The sequence below is a fragment of the Phyllopteryx taeniolatus genome, chromosome 11, assembly GCF_024500385.1.
Source record: "Phyllopteryx taeniolatus isolate TA_2022b chromosome 11, UOR_Ptae_1.2, whole genome shotgun sequence".
NCBI lineage: Eukaryota > Metazoa > Chordata > Actinopteri > Syngnathiformes > Syngnathidae > Phyllopteryx > Phyllopteryx taeniolatus.
In genome coordinates this window covers 20,945,896-20,970,836 of record NC_084512.1, presented here as the reverse complement: position 1 = coordinate 20,970,836, position 24,941 = coordinate 20,945,896, and the positions used below count along the sequence as shown (strand labels likewise).

General features: G+C 40.8%; 1 protein-coding gene and 1 long non-coding RNA gene across 7 annotated transcripts in view; one reads left to right on the top strand and one right to left on the bottom strand.

Moving 5' to 3' along the window:
* Positions 1–24,889, top strand: part of rgs7a (regulator of G protein signaling 7a) — a 65,237-nt gene extending 40,348 nt beyond the window's left edge. For 3 of the 6 annotated variants that reach the window (XM_061791092.1, XM_061791091.1, XM_061791093.1), the window contains exons 3-18: positions 197–293; positions 4,172–4,222; positions 7,498–7,604; positions 8,816–8,867; positions 11,006–11,070; positions 11,359–11,435; positions 12,349–12,430; positions 13,432–13,506; positions 13,626–13,724; positions 13,808–13,869; positions 14,844–14,954; positions 16,524–16,649; positions 17,950–18,136; positions 18,338–18,427; positions 22,999–23,035; positions 23,986–24,889. In XM_061791092.1, coding sequence (XP_061647076.1) covers positions 197–293; positions 4,172–4,222; positions 7,498–7,604; positions 8,816–8,867; positions 11,006–11,070; positions 11,359–11,435; positions 12,349–12,430; positions 13,432–13,506; positions 13,626–13,724; positions 13,808–13,869; positions 14,844–14,954; positions 16,524–16,649; positions 17,950–18,136; positions 18,338–18,427; positions 22,999–23,019 — 1,302 coding nt within the window. In that variant the 3' untranslated portion in view covers positions 23,020–23,035; positions 23,986–24,889. Of the gene's footprint in view, positions 1–196; positions 294–4,167; positions 4,223–4,391; positions 4,718–7,497; positions 7,605–8,815; positions 8,868–11,005; positions 11,071–11,358; positions 11,436–12,348; positions 12,431–13,431; positions 13,507–13,625; positions 13,725–13,807; positions 13,870–14,843; positions 14,955–16,523; positions 16,650–17,949; positions 18,137–18,337; positions 18,428–22,998; positions 23,036–23,511; positions 23,849–23,985 lie in introns of those variants that run through there. The other 3 variants (XM_061791096.1, XM_061791094.1, XM_061791095.1) reach the window with 3 other exon arrangements.
* Positions 7,611–24,004, bottom strand: LOC133486240 (uncharacterized). The gene is made up of 3 exons (XR_009790968.1): positions 23,865–24,004; positions 22,174–22,275; positions 7,611–8,841 (listed from the first exon to the last, which is right to left on the bottom strand). It is a non-coding gene; the product is annotated as an uncharacterized LOC133486240 (long non-coding RNA).
* Positions 24,890–24,941: the final 52 nt, after the last annotated feature.

The following is a 24,941-nucleotide window of genomic DNA, read 5'->3' as shown; positions in this document are numbered from 1 at the left end:
GTTTTATGGCTTCCATTCCAAAAACATGTCTGCTAGGTAATTACAAGTCTCTAAATTGTCCATAAGTGCGAATGTGAGTTTGAATGGTTGTGTATTACTTTTGGTAGAATTGCACAAAGTATCTTTTTAGTTGTGATTTTCTAATCCACAGCATCTTCTCACATTTTGCCTCTTCTCTCCCACTGCTTATCTCCAGATGGAGGAAGTAATAGCGCGCATGCAGGAGGAGAAAAACGGAATTCCGATCCGAACAGTCAAAAGCTTCCTCACCAAGATCCCCAGTGTTTTTTCAGGTGAGGCTCTTATCTCAACTTTTCTTGTCTCATTGTGCGCAGCGATGCCCCTCACCTTGCGCTTCTCGTCATCTCACAAAGCGCACGGCGACTTTACTCCTTTGTTCTCCCCAAACAAAACACACAAACATTTTGGTAATTCATCAAGGGCAGAATGTCAGGAATACGTCATCGAATGAGGACCTGAGCGAGATAAAACAAACAATACATTCCGTACTCTAATATATTATTCTAAAACCGCTAATGTGACCCTCTAATGAAATAGTCAAATAAAGACGCTTCCACGTGCTTTTCCATGCTAGATTAATAGCAGATCCATTATGAACAGTTACTCAATAAAAGCCAATGCTTTTAGTATTAGTAATGACCCGGTTATATGGTATCCCAAAACCTCAATGCACTTTTATTTTTCCTGTGAGGGCCTCGTTCCTACTAATTGTGCACAGGGTTATTTTTATTGTGTGTGCATGTGTACAAGATGTTGCCCCCGAGGCTGCAATAATGCCAGAATCTGCACTGGTCAACACTGCTAAAAATGGGGGGGGGGGGGGGGGGGGGGTACTGGCTTGTCAAAACCACAATCATGTCTAGACTGCATCCAGTTTGTTCACAACACGTGTGACCCCCACACACCATATTATGCACACCTCAGTAAATTAGAATATTTTAGGAAAGCTCATTTATTTCACTAGTTCAATTCAAAAAATGAAACTCAAATTACAGATATTCATTAAACAGATTAAACACACAGACCAATCCCTACCAAATTACTATATTAAAAAAATAATTTTATTATTTTGTTATATTAAATTTATTTATTTATTTTTTTTTTTTTTGCTAAACTGTATAATCTTCCAAATATTGTTATATATATAAAAAAAAAAATGGTTGTTTGTTTGTATGTGCTCTGCGATTGGCTGGCAACCAGTTCAGGGAGTACCCCGCCTCCTGCCCGATGACAGCTGGGTTAGGCTCCAGCACGCCCGCGACCCTAGTGAGGAGAAGCGGCTCAGAAAATGGATGGATGGATGGATGGCACCTGTATACAGTATATGACTCGTAAACTGTAGTGATTTGATGAAGCAATTCCAAATAGTTGGACAGTTTGACTGTCTTCCCTTATTAACATTGATAAGAAGCATACTAACGGTGGAAACAATGGGTTCCTGATTCATTACCATTACAAAGTATAGAAATGGAAATTATACAAATGTAATGAATCCATTCCAGATTCAAATTCCTGCAATCAAAACAAAATTTACTGTATAGGCAATGTTTTAGGTAACGTTTTTTTTTCTTTTAAGCATTAACACGTATTAAACACTGTAATATGGATAGGTTAAAGTCACACCTAAAGAATAAAATGTAAACAAATAAGGCTTAGAATCATCTCTGTGCACACTAATCAGGTAACACAAAACATTGTATCTATTAGCTTGTTTTTTGTTTGCTATTTTTTCAATATGCAGGTTTTGGCCTCACCTTTATTAATGTGCAATATTAATTCCCATCAACCTGCTTCTGTAATTCTCAGTTGCGCACACGCGCACGCACGCACACACACACCCACACAAATGCAAATCTCGGTCCAAAGGCATCATATTAATCAGGCCTTGTTTGAAGATTACCTTGCACATCTCGTTTAAGCTCGCTCTTGGAGAAGTGGGTCACGCGTGACGGTGTGAAAACGGAGCTTTTGCTAAGGATGTAAATCCACGGAAAAACTCTGGTTTTATCGGGGGCACCGGGACGCAAGAGGGCACAAGGAAATAGAAACCAAACACACATTAATAACGGTCTAAAACTAGTAATAACGGGCGGACAGACTGACAGACAGCCGCGGGGACCGTCTGACATTTCACACTCTCGTCCTCTCACCTGACAGCTCGGTAGACAGCAATAACCGCTTGGAAGATATATTTATTTATTATGAGATATATTTAGCCCAAAATGACTAGTCGCAGGTTTTGATGCCGTGTGAAAAATTACCGAGGGGTGGGAGAGAACACAAGGTGCTGCTGTGCACTGCTCGGATGTGAAATGACTTTAAATTAGGTGTGATAATTACAGCATTGTGCAAAGGTCTTATGGCGCCATTTGATACGTCACTCCCCCTGTCCTATCCTGTACGATAAGCTACTTGTCGCATCCCTTCCTCAAAGGGTCTTGCAGTGCCTGGATCACTACACTGACCTGTCCTATCTGCTACTCGTCGTGCCCCTTCCTCATAGGTTGTAGCACTGCCCGGCTAACTACGATTGCCTTGTCCTGTACCGCCCTGTCCTGTTTGCTATTAATCGCGTCCCTTTCTCACAGGGTGTAATACTACCTGGCTCACTACCCCTCACTGGTCCTGTCCTATTTGCTACTTGTCTAATCCCTTCATACCAGGGTGTCGCACTGCTTGGCTTACTACCCCTGCCCTTTCCTGACCTGTGTTTCCCTGTCCTGTCCTGACCTGTCCTATTTGCTACTCATCGCATCCCTTTATCACATAGTGTAGCATTGTCGGGCTTTCTATCCTGTTTTGTCCTATTTGCTATTCAGCTCAGTCCTTCCTCACAGTGTGTAGCGGTGCCTGGATCACTACCCCCGTCCTGTCCTATTTGTTTCTTGGCACCTCCCTTCCTCATAAGGGTGTAGCATTATTTGCTACTCATCACATCCCGTTCTCACAGGGAGTAGCACTGCGTGGCTTATTAGCCCTGTCCTATCCTGTCTTATTGCTACTTGGCACTTCCCTTCTTCACATGGTGTAGCACTGCTTGGTTCATTAGCCTTATCCTGTCCTATCCGATATTGACTGCATCCCATCCTCCCAAAGTGTAGCGTTGCCTGGTTCACATCTCCTGTCCTATCCCGTCCTGTCCTGTATACTACTCATCGTGTCCCCAATTTACAGGTGCCTCCCTGGCTCGCTACCCCTGTACTGGCCCATCCTGTTCCTATTTTCTACTCATTCCATCGCTTCCTCACAGTCCTGTGTGCTACTTGGCGTGTCCCTTCCTCACAGGGTGTAGCACTGCATGGCTCAAAACTAGTGTTTTTCCGGTCCTGTCCTTTTTGCTACTCATCGCGTCCCTTCCTCACAGCACTGCCTTCCCAGTCCACATGTGAATAAAATAGATCTCCTTTGTAATATTAATATTATTGTTTCTTGATCTTTTAGCTCTGTTCTCTTTTCTCTCTCTGTCCCCTCTCAAACCTCATTTTGTCCTGCTGGATTTTGGAAAAATATCCATCGCAATGCAAATAACAGCAGAGGTAGTATAATGTATCAAACTCTCCCGTTGCACCGCAAATCTGTTCTGTAATGAAAAGGCATACAGATTCACCATACTGCATGACTTAGCAGCCAAAAAGGACAGGCTGAAAAAAAAGAAAGAAAGTAGGAACCAAAACCAAAATAATACACAAACAATAAATAGCAGAAACATGCTGCAATGAAAATGTGACCATAATTTAAGTGTGTTCAGTTATTTACCGTTATCAAAACGACTGTTGGTGGTAAAGTTCATTAAAGCAACAAAAGGTAATACCGTTTAAAGCCCACTCTATCATAATAAAGCTAAGCTCCTGTAAGAATTGTTTGCTGTGAATCATCCTCAATTGTTTTGTTATTGTATTTAATAAGCACTCCATTATGCTGCCGTACCTGTGGTCATTTCAATTAACGGGATGCAGCTTTGGAGAGGCTGTCAGAAAAGAGGAGCTGGGATGCCATCCGCCCACACAGTGTAAGGCGAGAGGAATTGCCATGCACTGTGATGATGTACAGTAGGAAGGGTTAAGAGAGGCATCGCTATCATTTCCATAAAAACCGGAGGGATACACTCCCATTTCATACTGATGAACGCTTTTTTTTTTTATCCTTTCAGGTTCTGATATTGTACAGTGGATGATCAAGAATCTAGACATTGAAGATCAAGGTAAGAAAACTCATTTCTCCAGCAAGTATACAGTATGCACTTAGCATCATGCTAAAAAAGCAAAAAGAGGTCCATGTTTTCCTTTGATGCCTCTCCTAATTACCAATCATTACCATGGTAACATCCATCCATCCATCCATCCATTTTCTGAGCCGCTTCTCCTCACTAGGGTCGCAGGCGTGCTGGAGCCTATCCCAGCTGTCATCGGGCAGGAGGCGGGGTACACCCTGAACTGGTTGCCAGCCAATCGCAGGGCACATACAAACAAACAACCATTCGCACTCACAGTCACACCTATGGGCAATTTAGAGTCTCCAATTAATGCATGTTTTGGGATGTGGGAGGAAACCGGAGTGCCCGGAGAAAACCCACGCAGGCACGGGGGAGAAGATGCAAACTCCACACAGGCGGGGACGGGGATTGAACCCGGGTCCTCAGAACTGTGAGGCTGACGCTCTAACCAGTCGGCCACCGTGCCGCCACCATGGTAACATGGTAATTTGGCTTTTTCTCATATTGCTTTACATTACAGTTAGATTGAAATTTCTCTGTGGAACCTGCACTGTAGTTTGTGAGCACTTTCTATTCCGCTCTAAGATGCCAAGCGTTGGCGCCAAAGCTCCCTGACTAATAGGAAAGTAGTAACTGGTGACAAGGAAGTATGTTGAAGTGATACATTTCGAATGAGAGGCTAACATCTTTGTATATCAGGGAGGAGCCAAGTTTCGCCTGGGTTGTTATCGGAAGTTACAGAGAGTCTTTGCCATATGTAGGTTTTTGCTCTGCTGAATGGCTATTAAAAAGCACAAGGTAATAAACAAGTCTAGAGATTGCTTGACAATATATTTTATGGGTTGCCAACGTTGCAAAGTTCAGGTACATTTATTTTATTTTTTTTAATCAAATCATCTATAAGCCATTGATTTTATATTATTATTATATTATTTTTATTATTTGTATTTTTAATAAGATAATCCTAGTTTGTGGTGTAGTTATGGTTCATATTAATATTGTAAGTATTAACTAAGTATTAATATTGGCAATTAGAAACCTTTTTGGTGGGGTGTCAATTACCCACGTTCTATTTTTGTTATTAATGGCAGGCCTCGATCCATATCCCTTGCTAATAGTAAATATATAAAAGGAGGTAAATGCTTTATTAACGGCTAGAAACCTAACGAAAACAAACATGGCTGTGAATCAGTTTTAGGCACAAGGCTGATGGACAATAATAAAATTATATATATATATATATATATATATATATATATATATATATACACACACACACACACACACACACAATAATAAAAATATAAAAAATGCAAAACACAGCCGTTAGCCTGACATGGTAACTATCCCAAGCATCAACGTTAACATTGACAATAGACATGAAACAAATGAAGCTCGTTTTACTTTTTCACTCTAACGTGGAGAGTTTGACAATTAGTCCACTGTACTTCAATTCGCGTCATGCCTTTATGTCATTTAGTGGGGGCTCCACACCCAGCAAAAGTTACACAAAGTAGTCCAGAAAATGCTAAATGAAGCCAATTGATCGTTAGCCGCGTTAGCATAATGGCCAAGTGTCCGCTCCTGTGTGTACATTAAATGATGAGTGTGGCTAGGGGTTTGCGGTGACATCTCTGGGCCTCTCTCCTTCCCTTTGTCTTTATCTGATGAACATTCACACTTGCTTGGTTTGAAGAGCTTTTGTGTAGTGTATAATAAATCAATAACAAAATATAATAACTCTTGTCTTCGATATAATTAAGTCGCTTGAATACTCCCACGTGCCACTTGGCGGGGCTCCAATCAGTTTGTATTTTGGCAACAAAAAGGTAATTTGATTAAATCAAAGGAAACTTGGCAACTTGAATCCTTGTTCATTTAATTTTAATTTAATTAACACATTGAATCACCTGTAATTGCAGCTGACTTAATTATTATTGCACGTCTGTTTGGACACACCACACCTAAAAATACACGTTCTACCAAACCCACCGCCACTGTTCCTCCTTCCTCCATTCCCGACTGCTTCTATGAACTCAAACACTAGATCTCATCCAACATTCTGCAACTCAAAAGTAATAACTGAAATCTCATTCATAGGTACCAAGTCCATACTAGCCCAAATTGTTTTTCCATTCCACTTGATAATTCCTCTGTTTCTCCCACCCCTCAGGTTAAAAGTCTGGGTGTCATCCTCGACAGCACACTCTCCTTCCAAGCACGCATAACATCACCCAGTCTGCATACTTTCGAATCTCAGAACTGTGATGCAGACGTGCAAACCAGTAGTCCGTCAGGCTGCGTGACTGTACTGTATTAGAGTACAAAATAATGCAAACAGTAAAGAGCTAAAACTGTGTGCGTGTCTGTGCGAGAAAGGTGATTATATAATATAATCCTTCAGGTTACGCCACAAAAGGGAAGTGTTTGTACGTAAACGGCTTTGAATAAATTATGAGTCATTACTTATTGATAAATAGAGCCCTGTTACACACACTGATGCACACGCATACCAGCTACAGCTACGTTTGTGTTTGCCCCAGCAACATCATTTGCCAAGATGTAACTAACTGTAAGATCGCCAGTTTGGACGGAGTCAGATATTTCAACTTTCTGGTCCTGTGTTTTTCCACAGTACATAAGCAAATACTCCTGTACAAATCCAACACCAGGCAACATGTAAACGGTTTGGACTATGTATCGTGACACAAACAGGTGGCCAAAGGCATGTAGAACATGACTGTTGGGTTTTGACATCATTAAAGGGTTGGAGCTTGAGCTGCGCGGCAGGTGAAGGGCAAAGATGATAATGATGATGGTTAAGTGTTTTCATTATGTGATGGTTTAAAATCACGGACAGTCGAGTGAACGCCGTAGGAAGCAGATTTTCTACGCAGCCACCCGGGCAGGCACAACACGGGTGATGGGACTGATGAGCTTCTCCTCTCAAAGTGAAGGTGGAATCATCAGCGAGAACTCCCCGCTGTGCTGTTCGGTTCCAGTAGAGAACTGACTGTCCTCAGTGTGATACAGTCCAATAATAATGGACATATTGTGAAATGAATGCCTCTCTTACAGTGAATCAAAACTGAGCATTGTTTTGCATTGTTATGCATGAATATGCCATCTGACAATACACTTGGTGTATTACCGAGTACTGTAACTTCTGTAAGACATGGTTTTGAGTGAAAAACAACAGAAAGGCAAACACATAAGCGATGGAAGACTTAGTTTTTTGTGTGTGTGTGTTTTCTTCTCCCCAGTTGAGGCTCTTCACCTCGGAACGCTGATGGCCGCGCATGGTTACTTCTTTCCCATCTCAGACCATGTCCTCACCCTCAAAGATGACGGCACGTTCTATAGGTTTCAGGTGAGAATGAGGCGCGAGATCCCCACATTTTTGTAGAGTTTGTAATTTGTCTTTAACACGTCTTTGAATCCTAAACACACAGAGTTTCTGTGAAAGCTGTAGTATTAGGAACATCTCTCAGTATAATCCCATTCAAAATGAAGAACCTTGAAAATTAACCTCTGAAGAAGATTTGATTAGACTAGAGAACCATGAAGGCCAGATTTAATGCGGGATGTTGAGTTATACCCATCTTTTCTTCATCAGCCCTCAATAAATCAACACACACACACACGTCCTTGGTTTACATTGGAGTTCCCGTCTTACTGCAATGACGTAACCCAAATTTGTATGCAAGTTGGAATGCGCCATAATCTTATCACTAACCTACGTCAACGCAGTAAAGTCATAATTACAGTCCGTATTTGTATCATGCATATAAAACAATCAAATGGAAAACAATAAGTAAGGCCACAACAGAGCCTGGTTTCTTGCGCCGCATGATGATGTATACTTACGCCGCTACCAAAACAGGATTTTACTGTACTTACTAAAAGAGGTCTGAAATGTTTTGTCTGACCCATTAACATCAAATATTTACTACATCCAGGAACATCTTTTATTAATAGAAAATCTATCTTTCAACTATCATTGTACAATTGTGGTTAGTGTATTATGCGTACACGGTATTCACACTGTTGACAGACTAAAAGTACCACAGGGCCATTCTACAATCCACTGAATCCAATGTAATGAGGGCCCTGTGTTACACTTATGGCCAATAATTTATACAGTCTCATATAAAAACATGGACACAAACACCACACTGAGGTTTGTGTGAACATCAATTGCAGGATTGACACCTTTAGCGTTTTCCGCCCAATGAGCTGCCTCTCGTGCGCTACACAATGTAAATGAACCCTCAAGGCTGTTTGTGTTCCTTACACGATTCGCCTTCTCATTGGAAGCTGCTCACAATGTCGCCCGAAGAGTGGCAAGATACATGGGTGCGCTGAGCGCTTGCTGAAAAGGAGCTTATGCGCTTTCAACGATGCACGGAGCCTATTATAAGACAAAAATGTTTTATTGTGACAGATGCGATGATGCTCCTATAGCCCCGCACCCTCCACCTCTCTCTCCTCACATGACAACACACCATATGGTCCTCTGTCAGAGATGTTTAGGTTTCTTCTTGGTGTGCGTTGGGTTTCTTATCATGTTTCTGCTTCCAGACTCCATACTTTTGGCCATCAAACTGCTGGGAACCAGAAAACACAGACTATGGTGAGCACTATTCAAAATTGCAATTAAACTGAGAAATAGCTTGCAAACACTGATAGATGTTGTCGCAAATACATTTATTAAATTGGGTGTGGGGGGGAGGGGGGGATTAGAAATTACAATCACAATTAAAATTTCATGTTTATTTGCCAATTAAATGATTAAAAACGGCTGCATAAGTGATTAATAGTGACTTATTATTAAGATAGGAAATTTGAGTGGTATGCAAATGCTGACAGATGCTGTTGCCAGAGCTGAAATGCCAATGAGAGAAAAGAATAAATTCAGTACTACAACACCATTGCAGCATATCATGGCAACCTGTATATACACTACAATGTAAATATGAATAAATACATGCAAAGTCGTGTGTCATGAGAGATCGTCATGCGTTCTGCGGGAAATAATCCAATTTCACTCAACTGGTCCAAAAATGATGATGAATTTATCACAAAATATATCTCTGTTCCACTATCTATTCCAGGAGGCATAACTTTGAATAACATTTTCTTCCACTCCCAGAGTTACCAGCACTCATCACGATTTCAATAAATGTGTATAGGGCTGCGCGATTAATCGATTTAATCAATATCGTTTTTTTAGGGTGTCACATTGATTTTGTTTGTTTACATTTTCAGTGCCAAAGGTTACTTTTGTTTGCAGGCATGACATTTTTATTCATGTTATGTTCAGCGACAGTCTTGTTGTTACAGGTCAATCCCAAATGGAATATTTTTGTCAATTTATTGATGGTAAACTGTCGGACATTTCAAATATTTTGTTCAAATGTATGAAGGGTTGTGTTCACTTTTTTCTAGTTTTGAAAAATGTCAGTCATTCACATTTTGTTTTGTTTTTTTATTTTGTATTTTATTTTATTTTATTTATTTATTTATTTATTTATTTTGAAATGGGGTTGTTATTTTAAGGCCATATCGCCCAACCATATAAATATGTTTTTGTGAAATTTTGTTTGGTAGTGTGCTGTGAGATTTTTCTCATGTAAAATATTTGCCTTGACTCAATAAAGGTTGGGAAAACGGTGCTAAAGGCTGACGTCAGAGCAGTGCGATTGGACATTTTATGCCTCTTTTCCACTGCACGGTAGCTCCTCAGATCTCTATACTCGTTATTGACTCATTTCCGCGGTCAAAAGCAGGTACGGCTACGTGCTACAAATTACATGGCGTAGAAATACTGTAGATATCGACTGACAAACAGACAAAGATGACAAACATGAACCCAAATGCTAACGTTAGCCAACCCTGTGCCTTTGCTGAGCTCCAGGCGATGCAGTATTGTACTCCAGAATCTCCACTTTTCTGCAGTGGTCTTTTTTCTTGCTTCCCTTGGTCTCTCCCCAAATAAGATTGGTCACGTACAGCGGCCGACAGTCACATGCGCAGAACTAAATCTGCGTTACTCTATTGTTTTTGTTTGTGCCTCATTCCCGTCGGATGCGCTCAATGCGGCGTGTTTTTCCTACTTTCCCGCCACGCAGACCGCTCTAGAGTTTGAGTGTATTTCTCTAGTAGATTTGTAATAGAGTTGCAGAGATGAAACACAAGTGACTTAACTGTATCACAAGCTAAATTGGAATTTAGCCCTCCTCTAATTTCATCAGACAGACTGATTACAGTGAATGAAAGCAGAGCCATGGCTTGTGTGCAAGCACCTGCTGAGCACATTTAGGAGGCACATTTTAATGGTGACACAGAGATGGGCTTTTGGCAGTGTATTAATTCCAGCGGTGTTTTTTCGGTTGGTCTTGTTTTGAGTCATAGAGCGGGAGATGAAGTAGGTCACGGTGATGTTAGGGACTCATTACCAGACCAGTGAATGATGTCGTTTGAATTTTAAAAACAGTCTAAGGGCTTAATGACCACCTAATGGTCAGTTTACAATGGGATGAACGCAGGATGATAATACACAGAGACATCAAAAGTCAGGCACGCACATACACACTAAGTAGTAACAGAGGCTCAATGCGCAGTCAACGACCTTTGTGATTTACAGGCCAGTTTAAATGTGCAGTTGAGAGGATTAAATGAGTAAAATGCAGGGCCACTTAAGGCCGAGCTGAGATCCAGTTGTCTAACCCACCTCCATACACCCGCTCTCCCTCTGTCTCTCTCTTTCAGCTGTTTACCTCTGCAAAAGAACAATGCAAAACAAAGCACGACTGGAGCTTGCAGACTACGAAGCAGTAAGTGAAAGAGCATTTAGCGTTGGCGCCACTTTCCGCTTTTCTCTCTCACACTAATACCAAAGCATATTTGTTTGTCTTCTGTGTTTCTGCATCATTTTAACTCCCTCCAACAACCAGAGCTATTAAAACACCCGACCCTGTGTGTGTGTGTCTCCTCTTTTGTACATAAGCAGGGATCATTAGTAATGCTATCCAGCCGTGCACTGTACATGGCGTGTGCAGTAAACATAATCAGTCCAATCACCTCAAAACCTTTTTTGGTTTGTTTATTTATTTTACTTGCAGGAGAGCTTAGCAAGGCTACAGCGAGCTTTCGCCAGGAAATGGGAGTTCATTTTTATGCAAGCAGAAGCACAAGCAAAGTAAGTTTCTATACAGCTCTGTATAGTTTGGTATTGACCAAGTGGTACAGTTCAGTTGAGCTCAGCACTGTACGATTCAAAATTTAAGATCAAAACTTAAATCCTGCCTTTCACTTCTTTTGCTATGAAAATAATGTCATAGAAATGCCACACACGAAGAAAATGAAGACCACCTTGTAAACTAAGGACAACTTGAATGCCACTTGGTGTAGAGCAGACTTAAGCCAAGGTGGAACTGTTGTCAGAATGCAATGATGCATTACAGGGAACTAGGACATCTGATATTTCTGAGCACCTCCTAGGAAAAGTGGACTAGCAAATATGAGGGAAAATTGATGGACCCACTGACAAAAGATGAAGACCTCAAAAATAATGTGTTTGTTTTCAGTAGAATAATAATAATACATTTTATTCACTTTATATCACCGTTTACTTCAACAGGAACGTTTTGAGGTTCCAAGTGTGACATTTCCTAGTTCCTGGCAGTCAGGAGTCTTGGAAATGGACTCGCTTTGTAGAGGCAGCAGTGAAGGACATTAGGCAATTTGTGTTCTTTCTTCCTGGAATATGACAATTTCATTGTAAGAAAAAAAGGATAAGCTTTGATTGATAAAAATGACGCTCCCCCCCCCCCCCCCCCCCCCCCACACCCCCACCCCCACCCACATTTTTATACAGTCTTTGCAATGATTTAAGGTCCTCACTTTAGTTACTGTACCACTGTAGTACTCCAAACCGAGGAGTACCAAAGTGCTGTGTTGTATTGTACCAAAATGAACACAACTACACTGCTTGGTGGAACTCGGGCATAATTGGGTCCTTTTAGCTCCTCATTATGTCATGTTCCAACGTCCTGTGTCATATCTGCACTGTTCTAAGCTACATAGATTAAGTCTGTCCTTGTTCTCCTCAGAGTGGATAAGAAAAGGGACAAAATCGAGAGGAAAATTCTCGACAGTCAGGAAAGAGCCTTCTGGGACGTGCACAGACCAGTGGTGAGTGCTCATGATTTGCCTTGCGGAAGACAAAAAGACCTCCAGTAGAGCATAATCTTAATATCCTAAATGTTTTCTATAGAGTATGGACAATAAATGGTACCGGTGCCATATGAATGGTGTGAAGGAGTATGCACCCCCCCCCCCCCCCCCATACACATACAAATGCCAACTCGATAAGCGTCACAACACATCAGCATCACCGCTGCTCTTTAACCACATGCTCGTTTAGCATTAGCCTTTAACTTCCCCCCCGAGGTTAAAAGACCTTCTGCCGCCGCCATCCCCAAATAGCATCAGCCTCTTGCTTAATTGGCAAATAACACATTCAATTTATGCGTCCTTGGGGCAATACAATCGATATTAATTCCGATTTTACACCGACGCCGTCACAGAGAGCAACTCCACACATTTGTTCCTGAAGAGATCTGAGCCACTTACTCAATCAGAATCAGAATCATCTTTATTTCGGCAAGTATGTCAAAAACACACAAGGAATTTGTCTCCGGTAGTTGGAGCCGCTCTAGTACGACAACAGACACTCAATTGACAGAGAATACTTTTGAGACATAAAGACATCGGAGAAAAACAGTCACTGAGCAATAAAAGGTTGCTAGTAATGCCGGTACAATTATTATTATTATTATTTTGACAATTGTGCAAAAAGATGCAGAGTTCTCTAGCAATGAGAGCAGTTTGAATGACTAATAGAGCAATAGTCCGGTGCAATAACAATTGTGCTCAACTTTGCACTCTTTAAGTCCCCTCCAGGTTCTCTTGCTTTGCAAGAAATGGCGGATTCAATGTTTAAGTCACCAACGTCAGATACGACGTCTTACAATCCCTGCGCATCCCGCTAATTGGACAAACACTTGGAGAATTTGGATGGTCACTTTTTGTATCAGCATTTTTGTTGGCAAAGCAACAGCAGACGGAATCAAAGGAAGCGCTCAGAAATGAACATTTAATGAATTCCATTTCTTCTTCATTCTTTCTCCCAGCCTGGATGTGTGAATACAACAGAGGTCGACATTAAGAAGTCCTCCAGAATGAAAAATCCACACAAAACCCGAAAGGTGCACAGTTGATTCACCTGCCTTTTAGAGTCTGGGGAAAATAACGTTCGGCACAGACAGGTTTGGAGTTGAATGCTGTACTACCGCTGCTGATTTATTTCATGTTCATTTTGTCGCAGTCCGTGTATGGCCTGCAGAACGATATCCGTGCGCACAGCCCGACCCACACTCCGGCCCCGGAGGCCAAGCAGCCGACAGAAGAGGAGCTGCAGGAGCAGGTGAACCAATGTCACGCTCATCTCGCTGCCTAATACGCAGACTGCGACCGACGCCGGCTAATTTATGGCCACTTTGTTTTCAGATCACATTTTGGCAATTGCAATTAGACCGGCATCGACTGAAAATGTCCAAAGTGGCGGAGAGGTGAGCAACGTTCATCGACACTTCATTCAGTAATGATCCGACTCCCTGGCAACGTGCCACATGTAATGTGTTGCGATCCATTGTCTTCTTCAATTACAATCTTTGCTTTGGGATGGGGTGTTTTCATGATTTTTTTTTGACCTCATTTACACTCATTGGAGAGGATAACTCCTTTAAGCGTATTGTAGCGACACCATACTATAGTCTGAACTGTACATCCATTGTGTGTATTCCAATTTAACGCCACGGCGATTAATCGAATAACTCCCATAATTTGATTACAAGAAAAGGTTGAAGCAAAATCTTTCCCGCGAAGCTTCACAGGGATAATTTTTCTCACGGACTAACTAACTAACTTGGCACTTTCAATCACATTATTGGACAAAGGGTAAGAAAACACGCGATAAGCACATTCATACATGAGCTGCTAATGGCCACAACGCACATTGAGTCAGTCAACAGCCAGCCGACTCGACACTCTGATTCGCTGACGGCCACGTCGTTCACCAGGACAGGCCCCGCCTTTTAAAGTCAACAACACACAAAGTCACAGATACTACAGTAGAACGTGAGAAAGGCAACCACAAGGAGACAAAAATAATACCTGCACCTCACATATATGTTATTGTGGTCAATAATGCAAAATAAATTTTTAGCCGATTATTCGATTATAATTGGGATATTTGTTAGAATATGCGATATTTAATACACCCTGGGGCAAATTGTGGGGCAAATATAGACAAACAACAACTGTTCACGTTCACAGACAATGTAAGTCTTCACTGAACCGAACATACATATTTTTGTAATGTGAAAAGAAGCCAGCATACCCTGAGATTCGAACCTTTGAACTGTAAGGCAGATGTGCTACCCACTACCAACTCACCGTGCTGCCCTAAGCTGAGCTTTACAAAAATGCAAAAATATCACACGCAAGGAGTAGTCACACATTTTGTCTTCTGTGTTTCCCTTAGTTTGTTGGGTTACACAGAGCAGTACATAGAATACGACCCCTTCCTCACGCTCCCAGATCCGTCCAACCCCTGGATCTCAGATGACACTACACTGTGGGAGCTGGAAGCAAGGTGGGCGCAGAACTAAAGGACCTATTCGCATGAATATTAAGTGCTTTTAAGTCACGTTTTAACCAATTTTGGAGTCAAGAATATCTCTGCATGTGAAAATCCCTTTGCAACCTGTCAGATTCATGTCAATGTAACAGGTGGCATTTTAAATTCTGAACTTCTACTCAGATGCCTACAAGGGCACCAAGTGTGATCAATCAGGCAAACCCAACAAAAGCAGGGTTGGATTCAAGAGCCTGTAATCAATATCGGAGGACATACTGTACACCCACTGAACACTATCATTGGATTCACATAATCAGTACAACAAGGATTTTAAAATAACGACATTACACGATGTTATTGATTGATGTTCTTTTGTGAGGAAGTGAGAGTTCAGTCCAGGAAAAAAAGGAAAAATAAAATAAACAAAGATTATTCCGTCTTATTGGAGAGAAAAAAGTCAGGATGCACCAATAACACATTTTTCAGACTGAGTATGAGTAAAATGACAGCACTTACATTTGAGTACTCACCGATACTTGATAATGCCATTACATCTTGCCATTGTGAGAAAATGAGTTTTATTTTAAGCAAATAATTGTTTTAAAACACAAACTTTTCTTAAACATAGCATGTTTCACTCCAATATAATACTTTTTAGAGTAACAACTTCTCATTGCAACACAACATAAATCCCATATTACAAAACAAAATAAGCCAACCAAAATTAATCAACTGTGATCGTACAGTGTGTTAACTGAAGCATTCCAATACAAATGTTAATTCACCCAGTAATCCGTTTTATAATACTGTACTGAAAGAAATAAACACCAGCTGAATTAGACAAACAAGTGAAAAATAATGTAGAAACAAACAAAATCTAACCATACTGACAGCGATGCATGGAGTCACCTACATCACGTGTTTCTGTCTGGGAAACGTGACTTTAAATAACTGAATAATTAACAAAAGCTGTTATGAGCACATTACACGGTAAAATCAAAACACAAGCAGAATATGAACTTCTACAGATATTCAGGACCGTCAAAGAAAGTTTTGTCATCCGTGTACTTAAAGTATCTCCGCACACACACGGCTGATATGGCTGGAAGGTGGTGATGTAGTATCGGTGTATACAGTATTGGATGAATTTTAAGAGTGCCGATTCTGTACCTCCACCCTATAACTGGTATCGATATCGGTGCATCGTTAGGAATAAGTAATTTGCAGAAAACCACCACTACTTTAAACCTTAAATACACTACAAACTACGGCCACAAATCACTTTAATATAATTTCAAACTCATAACATTTCTCTTAAAAAGAAATCAATAAAAATGCACCAGAAGTGCGAGCGTACGCTTCCACTAACAACCCAGCTCTCCGCTGATATGCAAACTCAAAATCTCCCATTTGCATAACGTAAACATACTTCCTTGACACTGATTGGAGCGGTATAGAAAGAGCACAAAAACGTGAAGTGACTAGTCGAGGATAGTTTCCACAGAGAAAACACAACTGGGTACATTAGTGTGGGGGTTCACTTTATGATATGCACATGTATGTATGTGTACTCCCTCCGTCCAGTAAGGAGCCCGGCCAGCAGAGGGTAAAAAGGTGGGCTTTCGGCATTGACGAGGTTCTCAAAGACCCCGTGGGGAGGGAACAGTTCCTCAAGTTCCTCGAATCGGAGTTCAGCTCGGAGAATCTCAGGTAGGATATGTTTTTTTGTTTTTTTTTAATGTGCTTAACTGGCTTTTATGAAGCCAACAACTAATAATAGGCACCCACACACAGGAAGTGACTGTGTAATCAAAGAAGCCTCTGATTGCTGCTCATACTTTCATCTCAAGCTAAATGCACTGTGCCATCTCGCTGAGATTTAAATGCCTCTCATCCTACTACAAATGTTGAACCTTCACGGGGACAAGCCTCCAGTTCCCACAGTGGGAGTGGGAGAGGGAGAATGTGTTTAATATGCCCAGGCTGTGACTGTGGAGGATTTAATTCACACTTTTCCCTCCCCCAACGTGTGTGCCCACACACATTTATTGATGCAGTACACGCATACCTATGCATTAAAAGACAGGAATCCCTGAGTCTGTGCCAAACTGGAGAAGAAAAGAACTTGGGAAAACTTTTCCTCACTATTTGAACAGATCCACAATTATGGTTCCTAAATACAGTATGTTAACGAGTGTATCGACTAACTGTCATACAGGAAGTGTATGTACAGGCGGAGAAACCCTCTGAGGCTAGAAGGTGCAGTATTTTTGTTAATAGGCACAACAGCAGCTACATGCAGATGGCTGATATTCCTATGCTAATTGGTTTATTCATGGCAGCATGAATACTGCACAAGTTTTAAAAATGCATGCAAACAGCCATTTATGAATTAAGCATGGCTGTGCCACAAGGCTTTTGCATTTACATCCATTCAAATCCCACACAGGCGGCTCCTATTATGGAGCGTTTTGTGGGAACGTACCATTACCACTATTATCCTTCACTATTTTCCTCAATGCAAAACATTATTCTTTTACTGATTCGGAAACAGTGAAAATTGATGAGAATCTTCCAAATAATTCATGGGTTGTAATAACAGTGGCACCTTGACTTAAGAGTGATCAGACTGTCAGTGCTAGATGCAGGGAGCGAATTTAACTCACTGCACAGCAAGCAGCAGTTTGGCAGATCATTCTTCCAAAAAAGTGGTTTCACGCTGGTTAAGGCCACTCTCAGGTGAAGCAGTAGTTTGCTTACCGCCAAACTAAACATAAAACAAAGAGAATTACATGTATATGTATAACCACATAACTTGGCCTAAGGAAAGTTCACCAGCGTAACGCTAACACACAATATGAGCCCATATGTGCTTAACTAAATGTGTTTTGGTCTCTTTAAATGAATGATGTATTATCCTTTCTAAATAAGTAGTTAGGGGAGTAGTTCAGATGTGGTCAAGTACTATACACCTTGTTGTCTTATTTACTAAATGTCATATATCTGAAAGGTTCTGGCTAGCGGTCCAGGAACTAAAGAAACGCCCCATCCGAGAAGTCCCAACTCGGGTTCAGGAGATCTGGCAGGAGTTTTTGGCTCCGGGCGCACCCAGCGCCATCAACGTGGACTCCAAGAGCTATGACAAAACCACCCAGAATGTCAAAGACCCGGGACGCTATGCCTTTGAAGACGCACAGGTATGTGACTCTGAAATTTTCTTCTGCACTAGTGTGCTTCCATAATGTCGAAATGAATAATAGACTCGTTGCCAGAGGTCTTCTGCTGTGTCTTCGTTTCTGCTTACGAATGAGTCACAGCTCCGTTGTGAAGCTATTCGGCATAAATACAATGTGACACCCGCGTTTGATGTTTTTATGCATTACTGTCATGCGTTACAGGAACACATCTACAAGCTAATGAAGAGTGATTCCTACAGCCGCTTCATTCGGTCCAGTGCCTATCAGGAGTTATTGCAGGCCAAGAAGAAGGTAACAAAAATCACATTTGGATTTTAGGGTTTTTTTTGTTGTTGTTTGTTTTTAGTTGAATTTATTTCAGACAGCACTATAATCCTATACAAAATTTACAACATACAAAAAATAATAATTCCATATAGCTGGCCTAAAGGCTTAGGGCTGAAGCTAAACGCTTATAAATGCCCTAACCCAGATAACAATCGATTCTTTATTTTAAAAACGTTTCTACACAAACATTTAATTTAAACAATAAACATTTAGAAATGTATATTTGTATTCCATTTTCCCTTTCACTCATATATTTTTTTTAACCAATTTAAACAGTTTCCAGGTTTCTTAATATTTGTCTGTGACATGCTAGGATCAAGGATCTAGAAATGTAGAATACTTTACACACCCTATTTCTTGTTTTGTTGAAAATAGCGCATTTTAGAGGCGCGGCCCCAACTCATGCAAGTGAACTGGGGCCCACCCCATTAACTGCTGGGCCAATAGAGAGTACGGCTTTTGTTACCATGATGACCAGGGATGGCACTAGGGGTTGGAGAAAGACAAATGGCTTCTACTTGCAGATGTGTAACCCAGATTGTGAAGTAACGAATGGGCATAAAGACAACAACAGCATTTTCCTTCATGGAGGCAGCACTTCACACGCTTGTAAAACACAACTTCACCAAGTAATCAAATATGTGCTGATTATCAGAAGCTAACGCTATTACGTAACACTGTGCATCCAACACAACTCAATGCAGCTCTGCTAACCTTTGGGCTTTGACTTAGTGTTACAGACAATGTAGCTGATGGAAAATCTATACAATCATAGTTCGTTTTCTCTACATTCGTTTGTAACTGTGTGCCTAACACTTGCTGACTCTATGAAAACTGACTGATGACTGATTGAGTACGTTTGTGATTGGGGGAGTTCTCATTTGATTAAATCAAACCATCATCCTGGCACGTGAGGAGACGATGGTAGATAGTGCACGGTGCATGTTTGGTGAAGATAAAAAGGTGTGACTTGCAAATATAGAAAAGGAAAGCCCAGAGAATTACTCTTTGAACAACTGCTGTGTACACTGCTTTTGCTCTAGGTTGTTGTTCCTTTTTGCAAAAATGTAATATCCTCTTAAAGTTTACCCAGGCCTCTGAGAAATTTAAGTCAAAGAGTAGCCCGGCAAGCGGACTCTGCCAGTCGCTAGAAATGGCAGATCTTCACCCAGCGTAGCTGCAGAGTCATTTCTCATCATGGTCAAGTCACAATTTAGCAACATTCACAAAGGCACACTCAGAAATAGGCAGATCAAATATTTGTGTAATATGAGCAGGCACTACAGATACCAAAATGTTTATATTTTAGCAATTATGTTTTGTAAACCTAACCAGGAAGCTGTCTACAAACTAATAATCTAATCTACTGGTGGCCCAAGACTTTTGCACAGTACTGTGAATTTAATTTCTAGCTACTGTAGTATAGTACTGTTTTGCTGCATTCTCATTCTTCATCGTTGCGGGATATGCCACAAGCTGCCCTCCTGGTACACACAGTCACCCTTTTTCAAAGTGTGTTGGATCACACTTTAAACCTGCTGCGGCTAATCCCTACACGTACGCAGCCAGTGTGGATGTGGAGGTGCTGTCGCTCGCACCTCAATGGGTGCAAGGTCAGTGTACAATGTTGTCCTAAAACCAGATTTAAAACACGGTTATTTTCGTCATCACAGAAACCGCATATCAGGTCACTGATATTAGTTTGTGGGGTAAATTCCAGCCAGTGATGACGACAATCCATGCGGATCCATGTTTGCATGCGGATGGAAACACAATTTGGTTTCATGCCCAAGAATTACAATCCACTTTTCACCTGTTTTGAGAGGGCAGTTGTGTCTCATCCAAATGAGCCACTGCTCAACTCGCCTCCTCTACAGTGAGGTCTATGTCGAGTACAGCATTCGTTACCATGACGACCGAGGCGGAAGTAGGGTGTTGTGACTAGGCGAACGGATACAGCCCATAGCCTGAAGCATTCTTTTACAAACACCTAAGGAGACCCAACTATTTGTATAAAACCAACGAAAAACTCATTTTCCATAGTTGTAAACTCCACTTTAATCAGCACATTTGCTAATGATATAAATTGCCTCACAAACACTTAATTACAAGCAATAATGGTAGAGCAGCCGCACACACACGCATACACAAACATCTTAGTAAAAGAGCAACCACCAGGCAACCAAATATTGATATCACGCAATGATCGCTGTGCAAAACAGACACATTTACATAGTTCATGTAAATGTAAATGACACCTTACATAGCAATGGCACAGGATGAACACTTTGATAAGTGCTAACAGGCTAATTGTTAGGCTTCCTGCACATCAGCTGTGGCTGAAATATGTGACTGACCTTGTGCTTATTACCCCAAGGGTTTTCTTGAGCTTGACGAAAGATTTTGCTGTTGATGCTGGTGCTAATTTATTCTCCTTTTAGCTGCAATTCTTTGCGCCAGTCGCGCTAGCTTCCTCCTGATCCTGTTAGACTATAATGCTAATGCTAGTGCGAGCTTGAGCCTTATGAGTGCCATTTTTTTCACTTTTGTTCATTTAAAAAAAAAAAATAATAATAATAATAATAATTATTCTCTTCTGGTGCATTTTGACACTATTTTGTGAAACTTGGTGTGGGGGCGGTTATTATGTAAATTAGCCCAAAACAGCTTGCTCACAGACATATATTCAGAAATGGACAGTTAAAAGATTTACTTGGTTGTGTAATTTCACACTTATGGGTGCGCAGGCTCTCCAGAGGCCCAACTATTTGTATTCGAGCAAGTAAAAAGTACATTTGACATAATATGTCCCCTTTAAGTGTGATAAGTCATTCCCCTTCTCCCCCATTAACCATTGTGTCTTTTCCTGAAGTGAATTTCTTCCGGCTTCCGCCTGGCTAAATTGCCCTTGAGGTTCTAGCGGCACCTATAGCTTTGGCATTGGCTGGGCAGCTTGCAAATGCATTTTTTACATAGAAAAAGAACATTGGCTTCCAGAACAAAAGCAGAGCTGGGTGTTGTTTCTCTGTGAAATCCTTTTATACGCTGATCTCCCCCACCCCCTCGGAATCCTGAATAAACCTCACAGAGGTTCATGAGGAGTTCAGTGTGAGCGGCGTGAAATAGACAGCGCTATGTGTGCAGAAATTATAATATATCTGTGCTGCATATAACAATTGCAGAGGACAGCCGTGTTTGAGTCGGAGTTGCTGAAACGTGCAAAGCCCCGGTCAAATTGAAGGACGCGGCAAACAAAAGAGGCACCCACGCACCAGTTATACCGATGAGTTGCACGGGGAGGATAAACGCCGCTTATTAATAGACTTTCCTTTCAGGTGGGGACAACGGGGTGCTTCGTCAGGCCTGTCTGGCAAGTAGACCACATTGAAGAAGAACATTGAATTGTGCGGCTGTCGTCGTTCGATTAATCAGCGTCTAATTAGTCTAAGAAGCCTATGCCTGATCTCCTAGCAAAGAGAATGTTGGCATTGAGGTTTGAAATTCGAAAAACAGAGTTTCATTCGTCTTTTCAGTAGAATTCTGTAGGAAACAGTACAAAAAGTTAAGTACCATATTATACAGTGTAACTGGACGGCAGCTCTCTTTTATAGTCCTTTCTACGGATGCCAGTATCGGTGTCGATGGGATACTGAGACTCGTAAAAATGCTCCGATACTACGACACCTGATATCAGCCAGTCATATACGTACCTGTACGTACTACGTGCAGTTAGGCAGATTGCAAACAGCTCTTTAAAAAAGGGCAACGTGTGCTTGCTTCAAGCTGATTTTTGACACTCCAGATCAAACTTGCTGGAAAACCAAACACAAAAGACAATTACAAGCCTTGCATATTTTACCAAACACATACTTCTTACAAATTGCTTTGTCTCCGCTAGCTTAATGCTAACAGATGCTCTAAGTGCTAGAGGACTCTGCATCTTTTTGCACAATTGTTTTTTGTCAATGTCTCTGTCTCCAAAGTGTTCTGTAAATTGACTGTCTGTTGTACTAGAGCGACTCCAACTACCGGAGACAAATTCCTTGTGTGTTTTGGACATACTTGGCCAATAAAGATGATTCTGATTCTGATTCTGATAATCCAAAACGCCATAAACAGGCTAACAAAAAACATAGTTATCGCAGTATAAACCTTTATATAATTAACTAATTCACTGTCAGTCCTCCATATTACCATGGATAGTTGAATTCAACAGCCGTCAATGGCAGTGAATGAGTTAATATTGAAACACAAATGGTACAGCAACATATACAGAAAGATGATATAACAATACTCACAGGCATATATATTTTCTACTCTGCGAAAAACAAGTTACACTATTACTGCAGCTTTGCTGGAACATTCTGCATATGAGGAAACACTTCACAAACGTGACATTCTATAGTGAAAATGTATTTTGAATTATTGGTTGATTTTGATTTGGGAGTTAACAGATATACAGTATTTGCCAAGGTGTATGCTATGTTAACATGTGTTCATTAAAACATTTAACGGTCTTTTTCTTTTCCTTACAGAAGAGTAAGAACCTCTTCTGAAAGCTGTTCTTTCCAGGTAAGGCTTAGGACTAAAACATGATGACCACTGTTCGTTTTCTATAGCGCTTGTTCTCATTACAGATATAAACTCATCAGCCACTATACCATGCACACCTGCACAATTTTGTGATCCAATACAAGAATTGTATCAAATAATCAGCCTTTACGAAGACAATCATTTTGATTGAGGTGTTACAAAGTACATTAATACTCAATACGTTTATTATGGTGGTTGTACTTTTGCAGTGTTGTGGTAACCAAAATATTAGAAACAGCTCTCAGGATGATACAGTGCAGTTCTACACCACTGCCAACTACAACCACAATAATACAAATGTTCATACCGCTCTGACAATGTCAATTAAAACTGAGCATTATTATCTTTTTGACACAGTTGTTGCATTGGATCTTTCCGGAAGGTGCAGGTGTACTTAGTGTTGTGGCCAGTAAGTGTGATCCTGTAATTCAGTGTTTCTTGATCTTTTTACACAGAGTACCAACTCGAAAAATACTTGACTCTCCAAGTAACCACCATAATGACCAACATTTAAGATCAGCAGACTAGTAGGCAAAATAATAATCATTACAAATAAGGCAGATGATCTATTTGTAAAAAGTATATTTGTGATTGTAACATTATGCAATTACACTGTGCATAAATATCGAAGTAAAATGTATTGCATATAAGTTGAATAAAACTGTTTTCTTAAATGTTCACAAGCAAACAGTCCTTAAAGAATCAATGCAACTGTATTGTACTTTAAAGTTAAACACAACCGAACAGTAATTGAAAAATGTACTGTACTGATTTTATTTGCATTTAATTTGGTGACTCTGTCACTTACCACAAGAGGGAGCCCGTGTACCACACCTTGAGCATCCATTGCTGTAATGTAATTAAATTTATTTCCAAATAGTGTGTTTATTCCTCTTCATTCCACATCTTTGCGTTTCTTTCCACCGTAGGAGGAGACCACGGGGATCCAAGCCGCGGAGCAGTCGTGCGCCATCATGCTAAAAAAAAATTTAAAATACAAAATAAATCAATGCCATCTCTCTCTCTCTGGGACATGGAGAGCAGCCATGTCATCTCTCCATCATCGTTGTCTATCGGCCCAGCCGGGTGACGAGTGGGCCGGGCCCGATCTGTTCGTCTCTCGTCCACCAGCCGTTGCACATCCGCGGAGACTGGGATGCTCCTTTTCCGCTCTCCTCCTCTTACAATAATTGACATTACAAGATTACTTTGAAGAAACAAAACAAAAAAAACAAGAAGCCTTGCTGGACTTGAGAGGATGCTGACAAACTTGGAGAGATGGGGAAAAAAAAGAAAAGAAAAAAAAAAAAGGCCAAAATCCGGGTTTGTTCCGGTGCTTTCCATTGTCACTGCTGGATCTGAGGCCTTCTTTCACTTCCTGCTAAAACAAATGATGTCAGAGAGAGAGAGGGGGAGTGGGGGGGGGGGGAATAAAAATAAATTAAAACATAGACAAATAAGCTTCAAATGATAAATCTAGCCAGTGTCATTGCTTTACATGATATGGTGAAAGACTTTGTCACACTACGGGAAAGTGTTGTGCAGAATGAATATACAATATATATAGACACACACACACACATCTATATTAATATGATTGTTTAGTGTGCATTTATTTATGTTTTGCTTTGCATTACTTTATTGCACTACAATAATCAGCACATAATTGGTTTCCATTGCACTTGTAAAAGTCACATCCAAACCTGGAGGAAGCTACTGTCTGCTGTCTTATGTAAAACATAACTACGTTTTTTTCTCTCTGCATTTATTTTTATACCATATTTAAAGACACTTTTACTTACTTGTGTTATTAAAGTCGGCCCTCTGTCTGGTCTTGTGGCTCGTCTGTGGGGATTCTCAGTCCTCCTGCATGCAAATGACACGG